This window comes from Haliotis rufescens, unplaced genomic scaffold, assembly GCF_023055435.1.
Source record: "Haliotis rufescens isolate VD_foot unplaced genomic scaffold, xgHalRufe1.0.p SCAF_4, whole genome shotgun sequence".
Classification (NCBI taxonomy): Eukaryota; Metazoa; Mollusca; class Gastropoda; order Lepetellida; family Haliotidae; genus Haliotis; species Haliotis rufescens.
This window is the reverse complement of record NW_025964112.1, coordinates 44,154,659-44,180,168: the sequence shown is the minus strand read 5'-3', so window position 1 is coordinate 44,180,168 and position 25,510 is coordinate 44,154,659. Positions and strand designations below refer to the sequence as shown.

The 25,510-nt window shown below is 41.2% G+C and overlaps 2 protein-coding genes across 3 annotated transcripts; one reads left to right on the top strand and one right to left on the bottom strand.

Annotated features, from left to right (window-relative positions):
- On the bottom strand, positions 1 to 14,104 carry LOC124135909. Of its 2 annotated transcripts, none has more exons than XM_046501583.2 (3): positions 14,036 to 14,104; positions 5,567 to 5,665; positions 1 to 5,129 (listed from the first exon to the last, which is right to left on the bottom strand). In XM_046501583.2, exons 1-3 carry the CDS (start codon positions 14,042 to 14,044, stop codon positions 1,482 to 1,484), a joined length of 3,756 nt encoding a protein of 1,251 aa, XP_046357539.2. In that variant the 5' UTR covers positions 14,045 to 14,104; the 3' UTR covers positions 1 to 1,481. The 2 variants fall into 2 exon arrangements, with proteins under 2 accessions (XP_046357539.2, XP_046357538.2); XM_046501582.2 differs by lacking the exon at positions 14,036 to 14,104 and adding an exon at positions 5,996 to 6,319.
- A 4,331-nt stretch (positions 14,105 to 18,435) lies between these two features.
- On the top strand, positions 18,436 to 23,912 carry LOC124135910 (hexosaminidase D-like). The gene is made up of 3 exons (XM_046501585.2): positions 18,436 to 18,538; positions 21,150 to 22,213; positions 22,786 to 23,912. Exons 2-3 carry the CDS (start codon positions 21,327 to 21,329, stop codon positions 23,345 to 23,347), a joined length of 1,449 nt encoding a protein of 482 aa, XP_046357541.2. The 5' UTR covers positions 18,436 to 18,538; positions 21,150 to 21,326; the 3' UTR covers positions 23,348 to 23,912.
- The last annotated feature ends 1,598 nt before the right edge of the window (positions 23,913 to 25,510 follow it).

The following is a 25,510-nucleotide window of genomic DNA, read 5'->3' as shown; positions in this document are numbered from 1 at the left end:
TGAAACATATTTATTTTGTCAAAATAAAACCCTCTCATCCCCGTATATTAACAATGAGAACGAGCAATATTTTAACAATAACAAAGTGAACAATAGGGAAATATATTCAACTTAAAAAATATACATGATATATAATAAGGCTTCTGATCTAAAATATATCACATCCGCTTTGATAGCAGCTGAGCATTAATGAGCCTGCTTTTTGTTATGTTGTCGTTTGCATAGGGTGTTCGTATATCACAATTCATTCTACGCCGACACTTGCAATTAGCTTTACCAGCATGGGATGACATACAAATATCACGCATCCATAATAAACAACAGGGCAACAGGGAGTCTTCACTTCAAAAATGGATTTGACAAAAATATTACAAACGTTTGCAAAACGTTACCGAATGAACACAGTCACCGAAACACTGAAATACCCTCTTGATTCCAACAACATAGATGGAGCTGTACTGTATTGATTTGCCAGGTTTTCCGGTATTCTATTCGCAACGGTAGTAAATAATAATAATAATAATAATAATAATAATAATAATTTAAGCCACCATCAGACATGGCGTAGACTTAGTTTGCCCGGCAGTGTTGAATTGAGAATCCTTGCTAACGTGTTCAAACAGGGAGGCAGTTTCTCAGTTTTACTACGACCGTTTCTCTGTTCACATGAACTGAGATGTGTCAGCTCATTACGATGTGTTGTCTTTTCTATATGGGAAAAAGGTATTCCGAAAATACCATTTGTGCAGAAATATAGATTGCTTATAAAAGGGCACAGTCAACACGGTATCGGCTATAAATAGATTCAGTCATCTGGATGAGGACTCGTAACTAGGGAATTTGAAACCTGCCCATATGAGAACGGTTACGTATATTTGAGTGTATGGAGGAAATTATTCTTTATCAAAATACGAAAAAAGGTAATAAAAAACATAATTCCAAGCGGAAAACTAATCTTATTACAATACAACTGGTCGGGAATAAAGATCGGCTGCGCCATACCCGTAAAATCCGTAAGTGCATGGCGATATTGCCATTAGCATAACATTCTATTTTCAAATCGTACATCTTTTTAAGAGGTTACTGTATTATTAGTGGTATGCAAGAAGGCTACAAGAGTTAAGCCCTTTTGTAAACAAATGATGGCACATGGCACAAAGGTGAAACAGGAAAACGGTTGTCAACTTAAATATATACACATGTATACATTCAAACTTATTTTATGCTAAACATCCTTACATGCTAGTTTGTGTGGCTTGATATAAAATATACACGCTTTATCTATTAATGCTTCTCGTAGGTCAGAAGTGAATGTCTGGAGCTGAACATTTGGGAATCTTCAGAAGTTCAGTGATTCGTCTGCTATGTAGCATCTCATCAAAAGAGAATGTAGATACAAAAAAGCAATTGTATGATTTGGAAATGATATCATTAGTTGCAATATTCCTTTATCTCTACTTTCCCAAAACACATACATGGAGTTATTTCCCCTTTCTTGTGATTATTTCATGGTGAATCTCATCCAAGGTATGCTGAACCTGCTTCATCTGTTCAGTGACCTTGACCTCCAGAGCCTTGACCCTTTCCGTTAAGCCTTTCACCGCCTCCATCTCTGGATCGTCTTCTATTAGAGCAGGTGTCTGTGTAGATTTGTGAACCTCGATGAACCATTTGACATCACCCGGGCTTTTTCTTTCTGGAACAATGTGGCCCTTCTTCAGTTTTCCACCTCCGAAAAGTTTGGATGCAGCAGGAATGGCCTTCTCTAGATCAACTCCGAGTTGCACTGATTCAATCCTCCATGACAGTGTTTGCCTTTGCAAGATGGCCGAGTAAGACGTGTTCATCATGGCTATGAGTAGATTCAGCAGAACGATAGCAGCAAGGACCATATACACCACAAATATAACCTTGGCATACACTGTATGTCTTCCTGCTAGAACCATATTGGTCTCAAAGGAAGCATCGAACAGATCAGCCATGCCCAACATGAGGTTGAAAGTAAGGAACATGGTGTACAGAGGGTTAGGGTAGCTCTCAATAACTTGCGCGGATGCTTGGAACAGAACGTGTAGCGCAAAGGAAAACCCAAGGAGGACGAAGCAGTAGATGAAGATGAACTTCATAACGTCTCTGATAATCATGTTCTGGATCATCCTCCAGAAGTAGTGGATAGGCCGGAACCCTCTGGTGTATGTTATGGTCATGAACCAGCCAATTAGAAGGGCCGGGGCCAAGATGTAGTCGTGATGTGAATACTTGCTTCTGTAGAGTCCCATCCACACAAATACAAGAACTGAATACATAATTGACATAATGATTGAAGAGTATCTGACTATAAGCGACGTAAGATCATTTGAGCCTCTCTGAAGTCTGTATTTCATTGTGAACTCTCCCTGACATAGCACTTTAATGAATGAGTAGGACATGTATAACAAAAGCAGGGCGGGCTCGATAGGCACAATTGCATAGAAGATCACAGTCGCGGCATCAAGGGAGTCATCATTTGGAGTCTTCCTTCTCTTCTCACCGAGGGCAACAGCAGAAATACTGAAGAGTGTCATGTACAGAATGTGGAGGACGATGATTAGGAAGTAGGTGACTGCAGCGACAGTGCTGTAAACCCTCTCTATCTCCCTCATGGGAGCGATATCAAGGACTCTGGCAGCTCGTTCAGGAGATTCTGTAGACAGGAGCCATTCCAGACAGGATGGTCTGGGCACAACCTTCCCACTGCCGCGCATGCCGGCCAAAGAGTCGTTTGTTCTAGGCGTGATGTGAGTGATGTCGTATCTGGTTTTCTTCTCTAAACTGAAACACATGACATGCTCCATCAGCATTATTCTCTCCACCACCTGCACACAACCGACACGACATGCCAGGGATAAAACGTTCAGGTCACTTTTGTTGTAGATCCCGGTTGTCAGATGATGAACAGCCTGGCGTTTGTAATGAAGATACTGATCTCGGTTGTCATCAGGGAAGCGGTGGCCATTTTTAATACACCACCATCTGACAGCTTGGTGCATGATAACATCAAGCACTTTCAAATACATGTGAACTTTCGTTGGGTTATCAACCATTGCATTTGTAAGACAATGGAGAACAGTGTTTCCTTCTTTGCATTGTAAACTCAGATCAGACTCGAAAAGAATTAGACGATTCAATCCTTCGTCAAATCCTGCCATGACGGCCAGGTGCATCACTGTTTCCTTAATATCATTTGGCTCATTGATATCCACATCTCTCTTCATAGTCTCGTAGATATCCAGCATGGTGTCTAACACTTCAGGTTCGTCTTGACGCACTGATAAATGCATTGGAGTATTTCCCCTTTCATCTTTATCTTTGAGTCGAACAAAACGGAACTCCCAAAGGACGTCAGGAGAGGAAAATTCTGCCGCAGTGTGCAGTGGGTTATTGCCCTTGTTGTCCCTGACATTGAGACTCTCCCATGTGTGGCTCTTGATAACATACTCCAGAATCATCTTAACTGTTTCAGGGCGAATGGATGCGGACGATGCAGCCGTGTGGAGAGCCGTTTCACCCATCAGATTTTTTACACCTGCTTTTGCCTTTAGTTGAATGAGTACTTCGATAGTTTCGTGATGGCCATGTTTACACGCTAGATGTAGTGCCGTGTGACCTCTGGTGTTTTCAGCGTCGATGCTGTACTGTGAATGAAATGTTTTAATCACTTCAAACTCATTTGACATGGCTGCGTGATGATGCAATGAATTTCCTTCTTCATCACATGCTGTTGGGTCAAGATTTAGACCCAGCAACATGTTTATTTTGTCAACAAGACCAAGACTGGCTGCTTGAAGAATGGGAGATTTGACATTCTTGGTGAAAGTTAATTTGTCCTTATTTTCTTCAGATGGCTTCAAAAAGCCCATGTTTTGGAGGACTTGGATGAGGATCTCTAGGATTCGGCTTGTGTCATTTTCAAATGCGAAATGCCACACACCTTCTCCGTTGTGGTTCTTGTGGTTGATGTCGGCTCCATGTTTAATAAGGTGAGCCAGGATCTGCACGTGCCCGTATCTGGCAGAGAGGATAAGTGCTGTGTCGCCACGTTCATCAGTCTCATCAATAGAGGCGCCATTGTTCAGCAGAGTCAGAAGAACATTTGTGTTGCCTTCCCGTGCTGCGTGATGTATAGGGCGCTCTCTGCCTCTGATCACATGATTCACGTCTGCCCCATTTTTCAGCAATACCTTGACGATCTCGTCATGTCCCAGAGCAGAAGCCAACACTATGGGCGCAACAAGTCCGAGCTTTCTTGTCTGGTTGACATTGGCAGAACCTTCCTCTGCTAAAAGTTTTACCGTTCCAGTAAATCCGTATCTAACTGCCCAATATAAAGCTGTAGAACCTTTGTCGTTTTCCAGATTTGGCTTTGCTCCTCTTTGTAATAACACCCTCACTGTGGCCTCATGGCCCCATCTGGCTGCCCAGAGCAAGGCTGTGTCCTTCTTTGCGTTGATATGATTGACTTCCATGCCACAGTCGTGGTAGAACTGGACAAAGTCTGTGTAGCCGTGGAAGGCCGCGAGATGGAGGCACGGGAAGGTCCTTGGTCTTTGCCCTGCTATCTGGACTGGCGTCTCGAGCTTCAGAAGCTTCATCAGGGTGTTCTTGTTGTAGACGGACATTTTCTTGACAACTTGTCTTGCTAATTCTATGTCTTTCATTTCGGTGATCTTGTGGAGAATGGTTTTCTTTCCATGTAGATTTCCCATAAACACTTCGTAATCTTCACCAATCAACCTCGCCGTTAATTTCGGGTCGAAGTTGTTAAGGAAATACTCAACTATTTCCTTCTTGCCATTTTCAAAAGCAAAATGAAGAATATTTTCACGGGTTTTCAGCTTCCGAAGAGCTTCGCTTGTGATTGGTAGGTCTGACGGGAGACGAATGATCTTACTTTTCAGTGTTTCCACAGATCCCTCTTGTACCGCAGCAAACAACTCGTCTCTGAAGTCTGCATGGGCAACAGTGGCTTCTTTGTGTGCATTTAAATTCTCGTGGACAGAGATGTCACTATGAGAGAGCTTCTTTGACTGGTCGGGCTGCTCGTCTATTGTTGGTAGCTCTATAACTTGTGTCTTCACTTTTCTTCTCTCCTGAAATATTAAACTCAGTTTGAGAGAGTGAGTGAGTGAGTGAGTGAGTGAGTAAGTAGAGTTTTACTTTAAGTAGATTTTGCAATATCACATTGTATGACACGCAAGGAACCTTCTTCACAGATTGTGGGCAATCAAACACGAGCGACCGGTTTAGCCACTTGGCACGTTTCACCAAAAAAGATCAATCGCTGAGTACAGACTTGCTTCATTGTATTTGTTTCAGTGCTTAAACATGTAAGATCTGTTAAACTCAAGTTAAGAGAAATGACAGCATACAATAGTTTGTATTAACAGCATATATTTCATTTTTCACCATAATCATAATATTCATGTTAATATTTATGAATACACCGGGGACATTCATGCCATATACGGCTTCAGTCCACACACAGCGTGACGTGTGTGAACAGGGTGTGTAGGTTTGATCTACTTACATCTCTATGGGCCCGGAGAGTGACGAAGTCTCCGTCCTCCGACGCTTCCCCGGGGACAAGAGCCATGGACGAGGACCGCCGCTGCAGCGGCACTTTATTCTGAAACACAAACATAAAGAGATTTTTTAAATTAAAAATGACACATATTATTTAAACAAAATAGCTAATCTGCTGAGGGTAAGGTTGAACTCATTTGTGGACAACCGTCAGACATTTCACCTGCCTTATTTTGTGACAACCCACACGTTCATGCACGTCTATATAAGTGGAACAATCTTGACCTTAAACCCCGTTTCACATCACCCCATCTCAACCCAGTTCACCTACATGTCACTTCACCTCACCCCATTTCACCCCACCTCCCTTATCACACGGGGATACTTCTCCAGGTGAATATAAAAAAACTGATGAAGTTTAGGGAGGGGATACCTCAAGCGTCACCCTCGCGGACATTCTCTCGGTATGCCGGTCTCCGACTTCTGATCGATCGATGACTCTGCCATGGTTGACTAACATATTGGGTCAAGTATGTCATATATTCTGCCACCACGCCCGCTACTCTTCCTTTCCCAGGCCTCTAAACATCCCGACCTGATTCAGTATGTGCAGTCTATGAATACAATTGTATAGGTATTGTGCGTCTATTCAAGCTATTGCTGTCTCCGCACAGCAAACTTAAGCCCAGTTTCTTCATAATCGTACCACAGCAGAAACATGGTGCCCTTAGTTCACGATTCGGGGCCACCTCAGCCAGCGATGTTTCTTCATCGGCTTATCGATTATCCAGTTTATCATATCTTCATTCTGTTATGATAAATAGCCTAAATCCATTCGCCACCACAGCTTTGAATTCGATATGGAAGTGACGTCACCCATCTCCATACTTCGCATAGTATTTCGCTCGCACATGAGAATAATTTGATTGGATAAACGATGATGTTTATTACAAAATGTGTCGATGTGCTTCAGAGAGTTTTTATTCATAGTTCAATCACTGAAAAAACCTTAACTCAGGCACTCAATTTGACAAGAGATTAATTTGACTGGATAAAAGAGGATGCTTATTACAAAATCTGTCGATTATTCCGCAGGGCTCACCCAATGTTTACGCGTTTTTCAAGGTGAACAGTTGACTTTGCATGTGTTTGTAACGGGTGCCACCGGTGGGGCAGGATGCGCTCACCTTTTCGCCTGGTATCATCACTATTTGATGGTGATTCATAAACACATGGGGGCGGTCGGGTAGCCTAGTGGTAAAAGCGTTCGCTCGTCACGCTGAAGACCCGGGTTCGATTCCCGACATGGGTACAATGTATGAAGCCCATTTCTGGTGTCCCCCGCCGTGATATTGCTGGAATATTGCTAAAAGCGGCGTAAAACCATACTCACTCACTCACTTACTCACTCATAAACACATGCTAATGACATAGTCGGAATCGTACAATCTACTCTGCGTTATGCAGAGGTTTATTATGATTATGCATGGAAATGTTGTCTGTCTCTTTTATATTCAGAAAATTATAGAAAACATCTTAAAGGCACACACATTTGACAGCCTTTGGTTTTTTTTGGTATGTGTATATTATGCAACACCGTCATATCTATCGAGTGAATGAATGAGTATTGTTTTACGTCTGTCAGCAATGTTCATGCCGTTTCAGACAAGGGGACATCAGAAATGGGTTTCACATATAATACAACCCGGGGAATCGAACCAGGGTTTTCGACGTGATGAGCGACGCTTAAACCACCTGGCTACATCGCCCTCTCGTAGATCAAGTTTGGAGTTTGGTGAACAGAAATATCAGTCCCAATGGTATTAGTACAAAGATACAGACTCCCTGTAGCCTTAAGGCAATCATTGAATCAATCAACTCGAATGGATCGATTTCTATCTTGAGGACCACATATTTTCTTCAATATTGCATTGTGCCTTAATGATCGATGGATAGAACACATTCTTCCATCAGCGTGGCCAGTCAATAGATTACCGCTAGCTATCGAAAACCACGTGACTATCGACATAGCATATAGTTATACTGCCAAGGCGAACGTAAGAGTGAGCGAGATGTAAGGACGTGTTAAAATACTTGTAAGATGTGTTACATATGTTGACCTATGTTTATGTATCTTTATATATGTTTGTGACATGTGTATAGCAACAGCCATGGTAGAAATGACATGACGACTTCATATACAGAACGCGCTACCAAATCATTTAGGCAAGCAAACCGTGAAGATCCGGGGTAGAATAGGTCTTCAGCAACCCATGCTTGCCGTAAAAGCCGACTATGCTTATCGTAAAGGACGACTAACGGGATCGGGTGGTCAGGCTTGCTGACTTGGTTGATGCATGTCATCAATCCCAATTGCGTGGATCGATGCTCATAATGTCAATCACTGGATTGCAGGGTCCAGACTCGATTATTTGCGGCGTTAAACAACAAACAAACATTTTGACAAGCTAGCATGTGTATGCCTATTGGTGGGCTTCGTTACTTTGTTACGCTCGTTCCTAAAGGTAAACGGTCAGTTTGGTTGCAGGTTTTGTGTAACATGTTTGTGTGTGTGTGTTTAATCCGCACTCGGCAATATTCACGTCACATGACGGCGTTCTGTAAAATCTTGAAATCTGGGCCTAGATTTTCGAAACGATCTTAGCCCTAAGATTATCGTAAGTTTATTTTATCTTCATCCAAGATGGCGGCATATTTTTCCATAGATATTTTGCCAAACAATTAGTCCGCTTTACGTTCAAACATTGACATTTCATTTTGTAAAACTGAGTGATTCAAATTGACACTTCGAAAACACGAAGAACGCATCAAGGATTTCACGTCAAAAATATTCTTAATCGCGACAGCGATACACATAACTGTGGAGTCGATAGCTTACAATATATTTCTATCCGAGTCCATGCTGAAGAAGTGTGAAACAACTAGGGCTGGGACGGGTAACTTGGGTACCCGGGTCGGGTGGGTACTGAGTAGGACCCGGGTACCCACAGGACTACCCGGACTCGTGGTTAATCACGTGATATATTGTTTAATGACAAAAATGATCTAGAACTCTATGGTTACACTACAAGTCACTAATGTTTGCATTTCTTTCTGGCTATGCACCCATTCCTTCTGATTTTTCATATGGTTGAATAAAGATATAACTAATTCAACTTGTGTATGAATGACCAGGCTGTTTAATACGTTTTGCCAGGGCTATTCTTAAAATGTTCCCAATCGGACATTTTTAGACATCTCCTGATACCTACAGTGGGTACCCAGGTAGGGTCGGGTAATAGGGGGGTGGGTACCCGGGTAGTAAATTTGGACTCGTCCCAGCCCTAGAAACAACATACCTTTTCAAAATTTGGGAAGGATCAAAACGAAAGGTGTGACCGTGACCTCATTGATAACTCAGGGGGAGCTAATCTTAGTTCAAACTCTAGTTGAGAGTGGTTTCCCTTTGTATTCGCCCGGGACACCTTGCTCAATGTTACAGTTTTCATAAAGCGCAGAGTTCCGCTGTTATATTTTCTGGATCGCATTTGTGTCAATGCTTTAGTATTTATTTTCGCATTTTATTGACTTAACAAGGAAATACATGTGATCAAATATCTGTATACAATATCTTATATTTTTCTTGCAATAGTAATTGTAATATATTTCGTTTTAAATTCAATGCCTATGTTATCTATATCCTCTTGAAAGACAAATATTTGATAAAAAGTGATTAAAAACTGTCTGTTGAACAAATGCATTCTTTAAAAACAGGTGATTAACGGCATATAGGTGTTTTCCATTATAAATATAACAATTTACTGAAATTGTGACAGCAAAAATTAAGCACAGATTTTCACATTGTCCAAAATTCACTTTCCAATATGTGTTCGCAGAAAAAAAGTTTATTGAATTAAATTTACTGATCAATATGAAATACACATTTTCAACACAATAATCTTTGCATTCAATAAACCGGTTTTAAAATATTTTGGTCTTTTTAATATTTAAGTCTACATCTCCCCGTTTTGTGAAAATATAGATATACTTGAGACCATTCAGACAATAAAATCGTTGTATCGTATAGGGTCAACGGACAAATACTAGTAAATGATCCTCAGCAATTCTGTCAGACAAACCAAACATCATTGAACTACGTTCTGGAATAGATTTGACACATTACAAAGTATTTCGCTCCTCAGCCAGATTTAAATGAAATCAGACAAATCAGTTTATTGGCTCTACTTAATTTAAAAGGATAGAAAATGACTACATTATATGTATGTTCACGTTAACTTGCGGCGTGTTCCATGAGACAACATAACTTGACAATTCCTAAATTATCTATCTGTATATCTACAATTCTCTCTTTGCGAACGAAAATTAGTGTCACTTTTAAATTTTGAAAATAATTATGGATCTAGACACTACACTTATTGATTATAACATTTACTGGTTTTGAAAGATGCTATTGCATGGCACACGAATGCTATTTGTGTTCGGGTAATCATGGCATCATTTATCATAAGAACAAAACGTCTACATGTAGGATTGTACAGAATTTCACTCAAATATGTGCATGTTAAACAATGTGACCTGACAATGTGATCATGAATTCCGTGTCACTTATCTATGTTTTTGTTATTGGCAGCAGCTGGGAAATCCCCGTGACGTCACTGGGAAACACCCCGCTTTTTCAATCTCTAACACAAATGAGTTCTCTGTCAGAGTTACGATAGGTATCGTAACTCTGAACGATCTGCGACAGGTTTACGATAGTTTCGAAAATCTATCTTATCTTAGTCTTAAGATATCTTATCTTTGAACGTAAGTTGTTAAGATTTATCTTAGCTAAGATCGTTTCGAAAATCTAGGCCGACCAGGCAGGCCAGTGATCAATATTATGAACAACGATCCACGTCGTCGGGGTAAGATGAGACACAATCAACCATGTCACCGAGCCAGGCCAGCGAAACCATTCACTCACCTCTTACGACCAGCCTAGATTTTTGGGGATCAATCCGAACCTGAAATCCCCAAACGTTTTTCTTCTAGCTTTTTTTTTTAAAACACAGGATACCCTAATGTAAACTTGAATAAATGGTTTGTTTTACGAGATACATTCAATCAACTGTTGCGCACAGAAAGAGAATTCCGTTGTGACGCGTTAAGGTCACGTGTTACCTTAGGTCTTCCCGCCTTTTTGAATAACTTCATGACTGTCTCTAATAATCCAACCTGCGTTTGTACTGGAAAGGCAACTTAATGCTCATCCAACTGGGATACAGTATATGGTATGTGTATAAGGAAACGAGAGTGTTGCTCATATTGATGCCAACATACATAATTTGGTCTTATGGATAAGGAGTGTGGTAACCGAGAGGTTAAAGCGTTCGTCGTCACACTGAAGACCCGGGTTCGATTCTCCACATCAGGAGAACTTGAAGACCATACTTGGTGACCCACTGTCGTAATATGACTGGAACATTGCTAAAAGAGCCGTAAAAAATTCACGCGCTAACTAGTACAGGGCAAACAATACCTAAACACGACAACAGTGCCCTTTGTCACTGCTCCGTGGTCTAGTGGTAGAGCGTCCGCCCGGAGTGCGGAAGGTCCGGGGTTCGATCCCCAGCCGCGTTATACCAAAAGACGTTAAAAGATGGTACTTGTTGTTACACTGTCTGGCGCTCGGCATTAAGGGGCTAAAACAAGGACTGGTCGGCTCGGAGTCAGTATACTGTGTCTGAGTCGGGTATTCATGTTAAACTGCGGCATGGTATCTCAGTGTGCTAGCACTATAAATCGGCATCAGTCCGGACTAGTACAAGCAGCCACACACACATACACATGCATGAACGTCGCTATATAAGTGCAATAATCTTGGACGCGACGTTAAACCCAATTTCACCTCACCTCACCTTGTCACTGCTAATCCATGATTACATCATACGTTTTAATCAGCATCAGCATGGCAATTACCAGTCCTTGCAGGTTCATCCTCGATAATCCAGTGTATTATATTGACTTATTCGGGTTAATCTCACTTTCTTTAATGTTTTGCTTAGTGAACAATATTTTCTTCAACCAGTGTTAAAGCGCGAGTATATACTGAACCGCAAAAGAAACGTCACCCCTAGTAACATTGCATGAAAAGTTGTCATTTAAATATCTGAGTAATTTTTGTCAAATTTCAAAAATTTAACATTACCTTGTCCGGAAAAATGAAATTTGATGATAAAAAACAAAGCAGATGACAATAAAACCAATCGCCCAAACGCATCACGGCAACGGCCATGGTAACCCGATGCACGTGAGTTCACACACACACACACACACACACACACACACACTGAATGAATGAATGAATGAATGAATGAAGAGAAAAGGTTTTGTGTATCATGAAGAGATAAACTTATCCCTATCAAAAATGGAGACATACATACATACATACATACATACTACATACATACTCAATGGATGAATGAATGAATGAACATAACAGGTAATCAAAGAATGAAAGCCTACAGTATGACATGCGATCGTGGAAGCATGAAAATCAATACATGTCCGCTATATACACAATTGATCAGTTGAACTTACAAACCTGTATGATTTAAAAAGGCCACAATTCTTCCCATGCACTCGTCCTGTTATACACGTGGTTTCAAACCTGCGAAGACATTCAGCGGGTACCGCGCCGCCATCTTTGCTTAAATAGCCTGTGTTTATATATTGACCTAGATATATGTCAAACGTTTGTGCAGTACACCCACCCGTATGTCAGTATGACTGTAAATATATCACTGGGTTTTTTTTCCACAAAAGGATAGGTTGTGTATCGTACTTCAACAGAAAATCTATACTCCTTTGAAAAAATCCAAGAGGAAAGTACCGTGGAAAGTGGATTAAGAATTGATGAAGTTTGTTAGCACGGTTCAATACAGTTATAACGGAACAATGCGACTCGTGAGGGCTGAATACGCCCTTTATTCCCGACCAACTTGACAGGTTGCGTCGGTACGCTTCTCCCGATCCACAACAGAGATGAAACCATACTGTATTGATTTGCCAGGTTTTCGGGTATTTTATTCGCAGCGGTAGTCCTTAGGAATCGATCAAGTATTTCGGTAAATGCCTGACTTTGCAACTAAGAACGCGTACTGCTTATCAATTGACATTCACTGAGAGAATGGGAGAAATCCGATAGATTTTTGTACGGTACGCAACACATATATCTGATCATGAATCGGTTTCGTTAAATGTTGGGCATTAGATTTTAGAATAACAAAATGATGATGATGATGATGATGATAAAGATGATGATGATGGTGGTAGTGATGGTGGTGATGATGATGATGATGATGATGATGATGATGAGTGTAACAAAACAAGACAACTTACCAGAATTTGCAAAACCCATCAAACATTCACATTTTTAAATAAACTGCCGGACAAAAGAAAGCATACAATTAAAAATTAAATTTGACCACAAACGTACAACCGTTACTAGGCTGAAAACAGTCGCCGAAACACTGCAAACTTCAGGTTCAAAACAATTCTATGAAGCCCGTATCATATACATCACCATGGAATTACCTGTTTTTGTTTGTTTTATTTTTCGCCACCATCAAACATGTGTGCACATTTTCTTTCGCCCGGCAGAATTTTTATTCTTACCGAACGGTTCTCTTACAGAACGGCAATATAGTCTCTTGTCCATGTGTTGTATTGTGTTGGGAAGATGATATAGGATTAACGTCACTGCATCCTCTATACATGCATCTCAATAACAAGTGTAAGTTTACCGAAATTCTAACCCTGGAGATGGGGGGGGGGGGTGGTCACGGAGATTGGATGTCAATATGCACCTTTTCTTTTTATTGGAAGCAGTTTAATGCGTTTTAATGGAAAATAACTTTGTGATTGCAAATACATTTTCTGCATTTCTATATTTTCTGACCATATTCGTCATTGATACGAAGATTAAAGCCAATACTTTTCATGCTGTGCTCTGAAATGTCATAAACAACACATGTCGACCTGTATGATCTGATATGGGGAACTAGTGAACGACAGCGCGAGGCCATGCTGCCTGACTTGTACTATTAATCAGCAGTGCCTATTATTCACTGTTTATCGCACGTAGGGTGTTTAACAAAGGAAATACAATCACAAATAAATCCTAGGCCACATCCCTAACACGTTTCTTAATCAGACGAACTTTGGTAAATCATATGCATATCATTAGTCGCTATAGGCTGGAATAATGCCGATGCGACGTTCAATTTTAACTCACTCGCATGTCATTAACTGTTGTCATTAATGTGTTCATGTACTTGTTAGTCTTGACATATACGGCTCAAGTAAGTTACAGAGTAATAGTATAAAACTAATCAAATGTAATTTTATCCGAATGTAAATACAAGTTTTAATGCCATTTAAAACCCCTCATATGAAGACACATGCCTACCTTTTTCATGGCTGTCCGATGAAGTATTACATGGATAGGTTTCCGTCGAAGTAAGATAAGACTTGGTGAGCAAAGCTCTAGCATAACAATCCAGTCGACATGCCTCGGCAGTCGGGGGCTGTTAACCGGTGGGGTTGTACAAAAAAAGTATTTTGTTTAATCCACGGAGATATAATAATCATATTTAAACGACTGGGCGATTGAATCAATATGCTCGAATTACAACAATAGAGCGCAATTGTACTAGTTAGATTAGATGTAGTAATGCGATTTATTTGTAAAGGCATTAATTAAACTCGCCGCCATAGGTGGAGAGCCTCAACCATGTACCGGCAAGCAAGGATACGGGTTTATGGGCACAAAGTTGTTTACTGTCAACTTGACTTGCAATCCCCTACCAACCACTAACATAGCGTGACACACTATAAGTCATTGTATACAGCGTCTACTGGCAAATAAGACCCAATTCTTAAGAACACACACACATTGGCCATGCAAATATTTGAGTTTTCGCTGTCAATGCATTTATTTCTCTCTTGTTTTTTCATTTGATTGAAGCAGGACTTGTAAAAGTCCCCAAGTTTTAATAATATTTATCTATATCTGAAGGTGTTTCTCTTAAAGAACGGAAATGTTCATGCATCTTTTCCATGTGTTGGGATGTACAACAGAAAATTACTTTATAACCGTTATATCGTGACTTTGATATATGCAGCCTGAGGTGTCATACAACAGGTTTATGAGGATAAAGGATTACCTTGTAAATTTCGAATTAAATTACATAATTGTAAACAGGCTGGTCAGGTAAAGGAATATTTTTAAGGCATCTTGTCCATATTGTCATTGGATTGTAGATTAGGTTGATGCCGCGTTATGTGTATATGCATTAAGAGTGAGTGAGTGAGTTTGGTTTTACGCCGCTTTTCGCAGTATCACAATTATCACACCAGAAATTATACTCTGCGAACGCTTGTTTAAGAACAATATATCTACCATAGGTTATTTACATAATCATGATGTCAATAAGTGAGGTGTTACAGGACAGTGGTGAAAGCGATAGCTCGTCTCGCCTGGGATGCTGGTTCGATTCCCCGTATCGATACAACGTGTTCCCACTGGTAACATGGCCACAATATTGCAAAAAACGACGTAAAGCAATACTCACTCACCTCAGTCGATGATGAATTTGTTGAATTGGTGTTATAAACACGGTTGTCTCGTACCTACAACGTTTGTTCAAAATTAGATTTATGACCTGAGTACAAAAAATGTTTTATTCTGAAATATGTAAAGCACCGTTTAGTGTCCATGTATATATTCATTGTAGCCACAAAGAGATTCATTTAACAAGGCACCTTGTGAAAACAAAATCGATTGTAGACTCGTGATGCCTTTATCGTGACGATACATCATGTCATATATTATAATACAGACCCGCGACAATATTGCATGGGTTTCAAACAACAGAGATGTCGCTTGTGTCCTAAATAATATGGTTGAATGACTGTTTGGTAATTGAGGTATTTGGCTTCATGATATACATCATGATAAAAATACAAAATAAAATCAATTACTTAAATCTGTCTTGCTAGAACTGCCAAATAATAAAACCGGAGCCGATTTGCCCATACTGACATTGACTCAGTTCTCTGTTACAAACAATGTTTGTTTGTTTCTTAGTTGTTTGTTTGTTGTTTTACGCCGCACTCAGCAATATTCCAGCTATGTGACGGTGGTCTGTAACTAATCAAGTCTGGACCAGACAATAAAGTGATTGACATCACAAGCATCGATCCGCGCAAATGGAATGTGATGGCACGCATCAACCCAGTCAGTGAGCCTGACCACCCGATCCCTTTAGTCGCCTCTTACGACAAGCATAGTCGCCGTTTATGGCAAGCATGGGTTCCTGAAGACCTTTTCTACCCCGGACTTCACGGTTCTCACAAACAAGGAACTGTAAGACATGATATCACTGTACACGCCAGAATAAATTAAATCCAGACAATGATAAATTGAGATACGCCTATAGGACAATAAACCACTTGGGGCTGAGTGAGTGAGTGAGTGAGTGAGTGAGTTGGGTTAACGCCGCTTTAAACAGTATTCAGGGTATATCATGGCGTATCAGCTCCATGTGACGTCATTTCCAATAACAAATGGCATGGACATTAACGGGACCATTAGAACTCTGTCAATGATGTATTGTTGATGCTGATTTTCCAAGTTGTTCGTGTTTTAATGTAACCAATTTGTTTAAATAATCACAAAAATAGTCACATTACATGTAGTGATATAAACAAACCATACCTTACTGTTTGTGTAGCTCGTCCTTCAAAACAAGCAGTATAATCGTTTCTTTAATACTGTCACTTATTGAAACTCATAGTTGGTTATTTTTTGCGAATCAATTTCAGGAAATTAAAAACAATTCCTTCCAGACTTCATGGAAATCGTATGAATTTGCTTTGTATGTGGATAGATATTTGCAAATGTTTGAGTAAAATATACTGATTTTTTTTCAAATTCTTCGTGTTTTAATATATCCAATTTTTTTAAATGATATTTTAATCCTGAAAATCACCCCTTCAATCGCTTTCAGATTACTCCAAAAAATGGTGTCAAATGTTTATGTGCCATGTCTAGTTCCAAAGTTATGCCGATTATAAGTTTTTGTTGGACACCATGGGACAATATTTCGCCTTGGAAACATCAAACTTCATTTCGCAGATACTATGGGTATTACAAAAATGTAAGTTAATAGAATATATATTTCGGGTGCATGGGGACCCTATCTTCTTACTAGACTTTGTGTTCTTTAACTTCTTTTGAATAGTATATAGGCTATATTGGCATTATCGTCCGAAAGCTGGGATTTTTTTATTAAAGGAGCCCGGACTGACAAGGTTTCGCTGCAGTCAACAATACCTGAACACTTCTTTACATTGATATATTATTGATATCGAAAAAATATACTTTGCCTAGCAAGATTTGGATTTCAAACCGTTCATTCATCTTTATATTTATCATGGAGAAATGCAAACAATACAAACTATTAATTATACTAATTAAGGTTCCACAGGTGTTTTATATCAGTTATTCTCTTGGCTGGTTCAAAACAACATGGCGCCAGAACGGCACTGCTATAAGGGCACCAAACTGGCCAAATGAGCATTTTGCTGTCGATAACGGCGCCACATATATTATGTCAGTAAGTATAAGATCTTGGTGAAAACAAACAAACATTTACCATTCGCAGTGCATTTATTAGCTCACCGGGCCCGAAGGACCAAGGTGAGCTTATACCATACCGTGGCGTCCGTCGTCCATCCGTCGTCCGTACGTCAACAATTTATTCAAACGACTAATGGGAAATTAACAAAATTTGCCTGGAAGCATCCCTAGGTGGTGGGCATTCAAAATTGTACAAATGGTGGGGCTGACCCCCAAGGGACTGAGGGGCGGGACCAAATAGAGGGTAATTTGGCTATATTGCTTTAAACGACTTCTTCTCTGGAACTAAGATATAGATATCAACCATATTTGGTTGGAAGCATCCCTAGGTGGTGGGCATTCAAAATTGTACAAATGGTGGGGCTGACCCCCCAAGGGACTGAGGGGCGGGGCCAAATAGAGGGTAATTTGGCTATATTGCTTTAAACGACTTCTTCTCTGGAACTAAGATATAGATATCAACCATGTTTGGTTGGAAGCATCCCTAGGTGGACACAGTTAAGATCCCCACCGTATAACCATATGTACAATTGCTGAGTATAATGAGAGGAATGCACATATGCTACCAGGACTGGCCCTTCTGTTCATCTGCCTGGCACTCTCAAAGGAGTTAAAACCTTGACCATGCCATGTGAACCGATATTATCCCCACCCTATAATAAACAGAGACATTGTATACATTTGCTTGTTATGAAGAGAATAATACATTTTTGCCAATAGTATTCGCACTGGGATCCAGCCTTGCCTCTGGAAACTTAGATCCTGGATCATAACACGGAAACTGTTCGGATCTTTATCCTAGATTTGTAGCTAGAGAAATACACGTTCATGCTGTCAGATTTGTCATCCTCCTATTTTAAATGTTGACAGAGTCAAAATTACGAAATATTTGCAGTATTATATACATGTACAAATGTATATTTTGTCATGATTGCGTAAATATCCAGGTGAGCGATACAGGCCCTATGGGCCTCTTGTTTTATGTGCACAGACAATATTCTCATATTTTGACAGACACATTCTTGATTCTAAATATATTTTCCGTCACTCAACTCGATTTTAATTACAAAAGATCGATTAAAATATAAATATTTTAGATGTTAAGTTGCGTCTCCTCTTGTGGTTTGCTGTCGTCTCAGATACAGGAAGAAATCGACACTGTTAAAGGGAGATAACTCTAAATGCCCCGGCATGTTGGATCACAGGAGACGGAACGACATTTTCCCCTACTCGCCTGTCACACTAGCACAGTAATCAACTGGAAATCAGGTAGATGGTTTAGAGAATCATTATTGAAGTTACGCTTCATGCGTTTCAATTCGTGATACCAAAAGTGCTCATTGACTGTCGATTCTGGTGCGAGCTGGAATCGTAATGCCATGGGGTTGGCTGAGGCAAAGACGTATTGATCTGTGGCTGAGGACAAGGACGGTTGACAAAATCACACAACCGTCTCATTGGCCAAGATTATAAAGCATTGATCACCGATGCATAACATCAATTATTAAAATCTACAATGGTAGGATCCATGTATTTTGAATCAGGAACATTCCATCGGACTTAGTAATGTAGATCTGTCATTGAATACTGACAAGGAAGTTAATTAGATCTACATAATTGTTTCACGATCAGCTGATGATCATGCTTTGTTTGTTTGTTTGTTGTTTAACGCTGCACTCAGCAACAATTAAACTGTAAATAATCAAGTCTGGACCAGACAATCTGGTGATTGATATCATGAGCATCAATCCATAAAATTTCCGAGTCCCCTGATGGGATTCGAACCAAGGACATTCTGATCAGAAGTCGGACGCCTTGTCCATATGACCAAAGCTGACAAGGTAAGGATGTCATCTGAGGAATGACTCCACATCCTGCTACACTTGCAATTGGATACGACGACATGCATCAACCAGGTCAGCAAGCTTGACCACCCAATCCCGTTAGTCGCCAATTACGGCCACCCTTGTTTTGCTGAAGACCTGTTTTACCCCAGATCTCCACGGGTGGTGATGATCATGTGGCGGGCCAGTATGTTTTATGCTGCTTTTAGCAATATTCCAGCAATATCTCAGCGGAGGACACCAGAAATCGGCTTCACATATTGTAACCCTGTGGGATTTGAACCCAGGGCTATGGCATAATGAGTGAACACTTTACCACAAGTCTATACTACCACCTCCTGATTATGAAGGACTTAATGACAGATTCATGGTACCCTCTTGCCCTGGTGTTATCTATCATGTACCATATTTCCTCTATCAGATGATGGACCTCCAATACACCCCAGGCTGTCCACAATCTCATTAAAATCTGATCTTAGTTCTCGCTCTCGCTAAACAAAGATCTGAGGACATCCCATTAAGGGTCAAGTCAGAACGACCTTTCATCCAACCAATCAGAGCGTTGTTACCAGATCATGAAAGTGACAGTCGGAATGAGTTTTCTAATCATGCAACCACGAAATATTTAACACGGGGTATTCCGAACGACAGTTACGGGTTTTATGATTATATCCATAAGCAATTCCAGAATGTTCTTATCAGTTTTAATTTTCTTAATCGAGAATACGTCAAAATATGTTTCGAAGCGTAGTCGCCAGTTTGAAACTAGTGTCGTAAAGCTCGAGAAAGCTACCTTTTGATTGGCTAATGTCGATTTTTTTGTCAGTCATTTCATTGGTCGGTCAAAATTCCCGAAAGGTCGTTCTGACATGACCCGTAATGGGATGTCCTCAGATCTTTGTTTAGCGGTAGCGAAAACTAAGATCTGATTTTAATGAGATTGGGCTGTCCAAAAAGTAGAAGCTAGGCCTCTTATGCTTGTGGTATGATGGTGATTAATAATAACTGTTTCCTGCAAATGAACCCTTTGTATGGCTGTAGCACTTGGGATTCGGTAAGGTAGTGAGTTGCCACTGTGCCAGCATTAAACAGAATAAATGGGAAAATGGCTTGCGCGAAATTAATAGACATCCGGACGTCTACTAAAGGAAATACGGTATTTTATTCTATTAAAATTTTGGGTTTCCATGACTACCATGGGATTGGGTGTCAAAAGGTGTGACCTGGTTAATTGAATGTCTGTCAAGCTGCTCTGCCAGCTATGATTGTTGCTCATGCTGTCAACCACATGTTGGCTCAGATTCAATCATTTGCAGTGTGTTTAGATATAGCTGGCATGTTACTGACGGCAGCATGAAACGACATTTACTCACAGAGTCTGCATATACGACCAGGGCCCCATTCCACAAAAGTATCATAGCACTAGAACTATTGTAAGTCTGTGTAAAGTATATGAGTTATGATAGTCACAGTGCTACGTTTGCCAGCTTTGGCCAGCTTGGCCCCATCCCCCAAAACGATCTTAGTGCTACAACTATCATAAGTGTTTGGGGCACGGGTGGCCCAGGTGTCTAAGGCGCCGCGATTCGCTGTGGAGAGTTGCGTCCCTTGGGCACGCCAGAAACCTATGATTGTGGGTTCGAATCCTGGTTCGCCCCGATTATGTTTCTAGGTTTGTCAGCACCATACCCGTGCTCGTGGGTTTCACCGAAGTGGTAAACGTCAGAGACCTGCATCACTTCGGGCTTTCCTCCCACATCAAGCTGACACGCTGTGATATGACTGGAATACTGTTAAAAGCGGCGTTAAACCCAACTCACTCACTCACTCATAAGTCTGTTTTTGATCATGGAAGTGACAATTACCTCAGTGCTAGGATCTCTTGATGCACCGGCCTCTACGCCTTGAAATAGTGCAACAGTATTTGTTAATGTTTTGTCAAAAGTGTAATATGTACTTCTGTTATGGTTTGAAGGTGACATGAATATAATGTCTACTTTTTTTCTGACTTTAAGAAGTTACTGTCTCTTTTCCAGAATAAAATCAGAAGTCTACAATCAGAGACCTGTGCATGTATTAACTGGTCCCTGCTAAAATGGAATCAGAGAAGTAATCGTAATCCACTGTGACTGCTCCAACAGATTTTCAAAGACTGGTACCTACAGGAAGTCAGAAAACTGGTTTATGTGTTGGATCTGACGACGCTAGGAAAGATGGCTTCTATGTCTCAGCGCCTTGTCCATCTTGACCTGAAAGGGGCAGCACCAAAATTGTCCTATTTGGAAAAAATATTCCCTTTAATAGAACAGTGGGGAGCGACCGGGTTAATCATGGAGTATGAAGACATGTTCCCTTACCATGGCAACCTTTCTGAAGTTGCATCCTCCCAAGCCTACAGTGTAGAAGAGGTTAAAAAAATCCTTCACATGGCTGAACAACATAATCTCGAGGTGGTGCCCTTGGTGCAGACATTCGGCCATTTTGAGTTTGTTCTGAAGCATGAAACATTTGCGAAGATTCGTGAAATTCCAAAGTACCCAACATCACTGTGTCCGTGTCACCCCGATGCAATCCCCATAGTAACGGCAATGCTGGATCAAGTCCTTGAGATGCATCCCAAGACAAGGTGGTTCCATATCGGATGTGACGAAGTGTACCACCTGGGTAGGTGTGACTTATGCCGAAGGAAAATGGCAGACGAAAACCTCACCACACAGCAACTTTTTTTCGGTCATGTCAAAACAGTGGCTACCTACATCAAAGCACATTATCCTACAATTACCCCAATTGTGTGGGATGACATGTTTCGATTTGCTGCGGTCAAGGATCTTAAGACAAGCGGTCTGGGTGATCTCGTGGAGCCAATGATATGGCACTACCTGTCATCATTTCTTCTTCCGGAGAACCTGTTCGACAACCTGTGTACTGTGTTCCGGGACATCTGGGTGGCCAGCGCCTTCAAGGGAGCTACCGGAGTGTGTGCCAGTATGACAAACATATCCTTCCATGTTGAGAACCATTTGTCCTGGTTGCGATTGATCGACGAGAAAGGAAGCAAGTTTAATTCTATCCGTGGGTTTGCTATCACTGGCTGGCAGAGGTAATTCATTCATGGTTTTACAATCTTGGCAGATGCACTCGTGAACATCCGGGTAGAGAATAGACCTTCAGCGACCCATGCTTGCCGTAAGAGGCAACTATGCTTGCCGTAAGAGGCGACTATGCTTGCCGTAAGAGGCGACTATGCTTGCCGTAAGAGGCGACTATGCTTGTCGTAAGAGGCGACTATGCTTGCCGTAAGAGGCGACTATGCTTGCCGTAAGAGGCGACTATGCTTGCCGTAAGAGGCAACTGTGCTTGTCGTAAGAGGCGACTATGCTTGCCGTAAGAGGCGACTATGCTTGTCGTAAGAGGCGACTAAAGCGACCGAATGGTAGGGCTTGCTGACTGAAGTTTCTTTCATAGAATAAGATGCTTGAAAATAAGTAGGAGTGTAATGATATAATGATATGTTGAACTATTGATGCATTGTTTGAAATGATTAATACTATTTTGATAATATATGTATTCGAACCCACCAGAGCTACAAGGCTTCTCTTTTTCTTTGGACAATTTATCCTCATATAATGTTTTCTAGGTACGTACTATTTTCTATATTGCCGATATTTGCAGATATGACCACTTCGCAGTGATGTGTGAGCTCCTCCCTGTTGCTATCCCATCTCTGGCTTTGTGTCTGAGTGTGGCTAAGCAAGGTGTGTTCACCCAGGATATCCTTATGCACATCTCTAACCAGCTCGAGTTCAAGCCTGGGCTACCCCTCAACCCCTACCAGTGTCAGATCCCCACGGAGTGCCGCTACCCGGGGAGTGATGTGTACGCCGCCATGATCGACTGGATTCACACCCAGGCTAAGTGTGACCAGTTCCTACAAAGTGACACACTGTGTTCCTGGATGAATGATTACAATATTGAACGAGGATTTGTCAACCTGATGCACATCGAACCTATTGTGACTGAAGCTACGAATATTCTTGCGAGACTTTGTGAAGTGCAGATAAAGATTCAGAAGTCCATGGAGCCCATCTTCTCCGATGAGACCGTGACAGAATGGATTCAGACCTATTTGGAACCCAAATCAAAAAGACTTTCTGATGTTGTTGAAAAGGGACAAAAAGTGTTAGGAAGAGTGAATTTTGAAGGATTTGAAGAGAAAATGTCCCAGGATATGTAAGAAAGGGTCACTGCACCGAGAATGTTAGGGACCGGTCATTTATTAAAGGGAGGGGGGGTCTGATGTAAACAGGGGAGTATCGCTGAAAAATATACAATTTCTAGGGGAGGGTTATAACAAATAATACACATATTTTGGAAGGATCGTGTAAAAATGGACATTTTATAATAAAATATTAAGTGATAGTGTATTTTCTCTTTTCAGGGAGGGTCTAAAAAATATGTACAAGGACATTGGGAGGGTCATCCAAAAATATGACATCCTTGAGGGAAGGATCCATATTTTCTGTACAAAATTCTCTCACCCACCCATCCCTGTCATAAATGACCGGTCCCATAATCCAGGTGATCCCCAGCCAAGGATTTTGTCCGGATTAACCACTTCCCACTCCCACCCCCACCCATTTCCCAAGGAAGGGTGATCACAAGGGGAGGTAACTCTCAGCTGTCATCAATTAGAGTGTGTATGGATCAATAGGATGATTTGGTAGTTCAGTGGTTGCTCATCATGTATAAGACCCAGGTTCGATTCCTACCATGGAGTGAGTGAGTGAGTGAGTTTGGTTGAACGCGACAGCTTAATGTGGGAGGAAAGTGATGCAGGTCTCAGACGTTTACCACTTTGGTGAAAACCCACGAGCACGGGTATGGTGCTGACAAACCTAGAAACATAATCGGGGCGAACCGGGATTCAAACCAACAATCATAGGTTTCTGCGGGCCCAAGGGACGCAACTCTGCACAGCAAATCGTGGCGCCTTAGACGACTGGGCCACCCATGCCCCCCCTACCATGGATGCTCTATAAATCCATTCTTGGTGTCCTCTGCTGTGATGTTGCTGGAATAGTGCTTAAAGTAACATACAAATTTAGTTTGCTCACTCATTCATGGGGGTGGTCGGGTAGCCTAGTGGTTAAAGCGTTCGCTTGTCACGCCAAAGACCCGGGTTCGATTCCCGACATAGGTACATTGTGTGAAGCCCATTTCTGGTGTCCCCCGCCGTGATATTGCTGGAATATTGCTAAAAGCGGCGTAAAACCATACTCACTCACTTTCTCGCTCATTCATGGATCCGTACTGACATTATTGATTTGCCTCTCTTGATAGGTTTATGTCTTGCTTCATTCAGATGGATTGTCTCAGTGTGGATCAATTAATTGAACCTTGTCATTATGTTTCATCATGTCACAGCTTGGGTGGCCTCTCAGGCACCGCGAGGGGCAGTCGGGAAGTCTAGTGGTTGAAGCGTTCGCTTGTCACGCTGAAGACCCGGGTTCGAATCCCGACATGGGTACAAAGTGTGAATCCCATTTCTGGTATCCCATCTGTGATACATTGTAATGATGGAGTATTGCTAAAAGTGGTGTAAAACCTTACTTACTCACTTTGTTTTTACTTTTGATATAACATGAGGAATTCCCACTTGTCACAGTTACAATGGGCCAAGCTTTATCCAAAAAAGTCAACTTTAGTTTTCACATTTCCAAGATATTAAACTGGCCACAGGCTCTTTGCATGATCTATGAAGGGATAACAGATAACTAGAATTTTAGAGAAATATGTTTTTCAGCATGGTCAAAATTTATGCTTTTACAATTTGCCCTATGTCATGAAATAATGTTAGAAGTGATAAATTTGATTCATTAACTGCCAGTATTATCTCCTTTGATGTTGGTTCTATGTGGCAAACTGCACAGCACCTACCGTCTCAGTGGGTTGTCACTGAGGTTGCCTCATCACACAGCAAATTTCTTTACATCTGAATAGTGTATGAAGGCATACAATGTTTATATTAAAAACTGAAAGAAAGGGACTTAGGGTACAGTCAGAAATGGAATAACAACCTAGGGGCCTCATTTCCTTCCAGGGAACAGGTGCTCCAGTCATCTAAAGTGATGCAGCTTACGGAGTGAGTGAGTATGGTTTTACGCTGCTTTTAGCAATATTCCAGCCATATCACGGCGGGGGACACCAGAAATGGGCTTCACACATTGTACCCATGTCGGGAATCGAACCCGGGTCTTCGGCGTGTCAAGCGAACGCTTTAACCACCAGGCTACCTCTACCGCCCCGCAGCTTACGGAGCAGAGTGGTGTCCCTTTGTCATTCCAGAATCCAATCACCATGAGTTCGAGTCCCTGATTATGATTATTGGTTTGACAGT

Excerpts from the sequence above, each read along its gene's own strand:
- LOC124135909 (XM_046501582.2), bottom strand. The coding sequence starts at position 6,082 with ATGTTAGTCAACCATGGCAGAGTCATCGATCGATCAGAAGTCGGAGAC. Across the intron at positions 5,666-5,995 it reads CCGCGAGGGTGACGCTTGAG|AATAAAGTGCCGCTGCAGCG; the intron begins GTATCCCCTCCC and ends TTTGTGTTTCAG. Across the intron at positions 5,130-5,566 it reads CTCTCCGGGCCCATAGAGAT|GAGAGAAGAAAAGTGAAGAC; the intron begins GTAAGTAGATCA and ends TTAATATTTCAG.
- LOC124135910 (XM_046501585.2), top strand. The coding sequence starts at position 21,327 with ATGGCTTCTATGTCTCAGCGCCTTGTCCATCTTGACCTGAAAGGGGCA. Across the intron at positions 22,214-22,785 it reads GCTATCACTGGCTGGCAGAG|ATATGACCACTTCGCAGTGA; the intron begins GTAATTCATTCA and ends CGATATTTGCAG.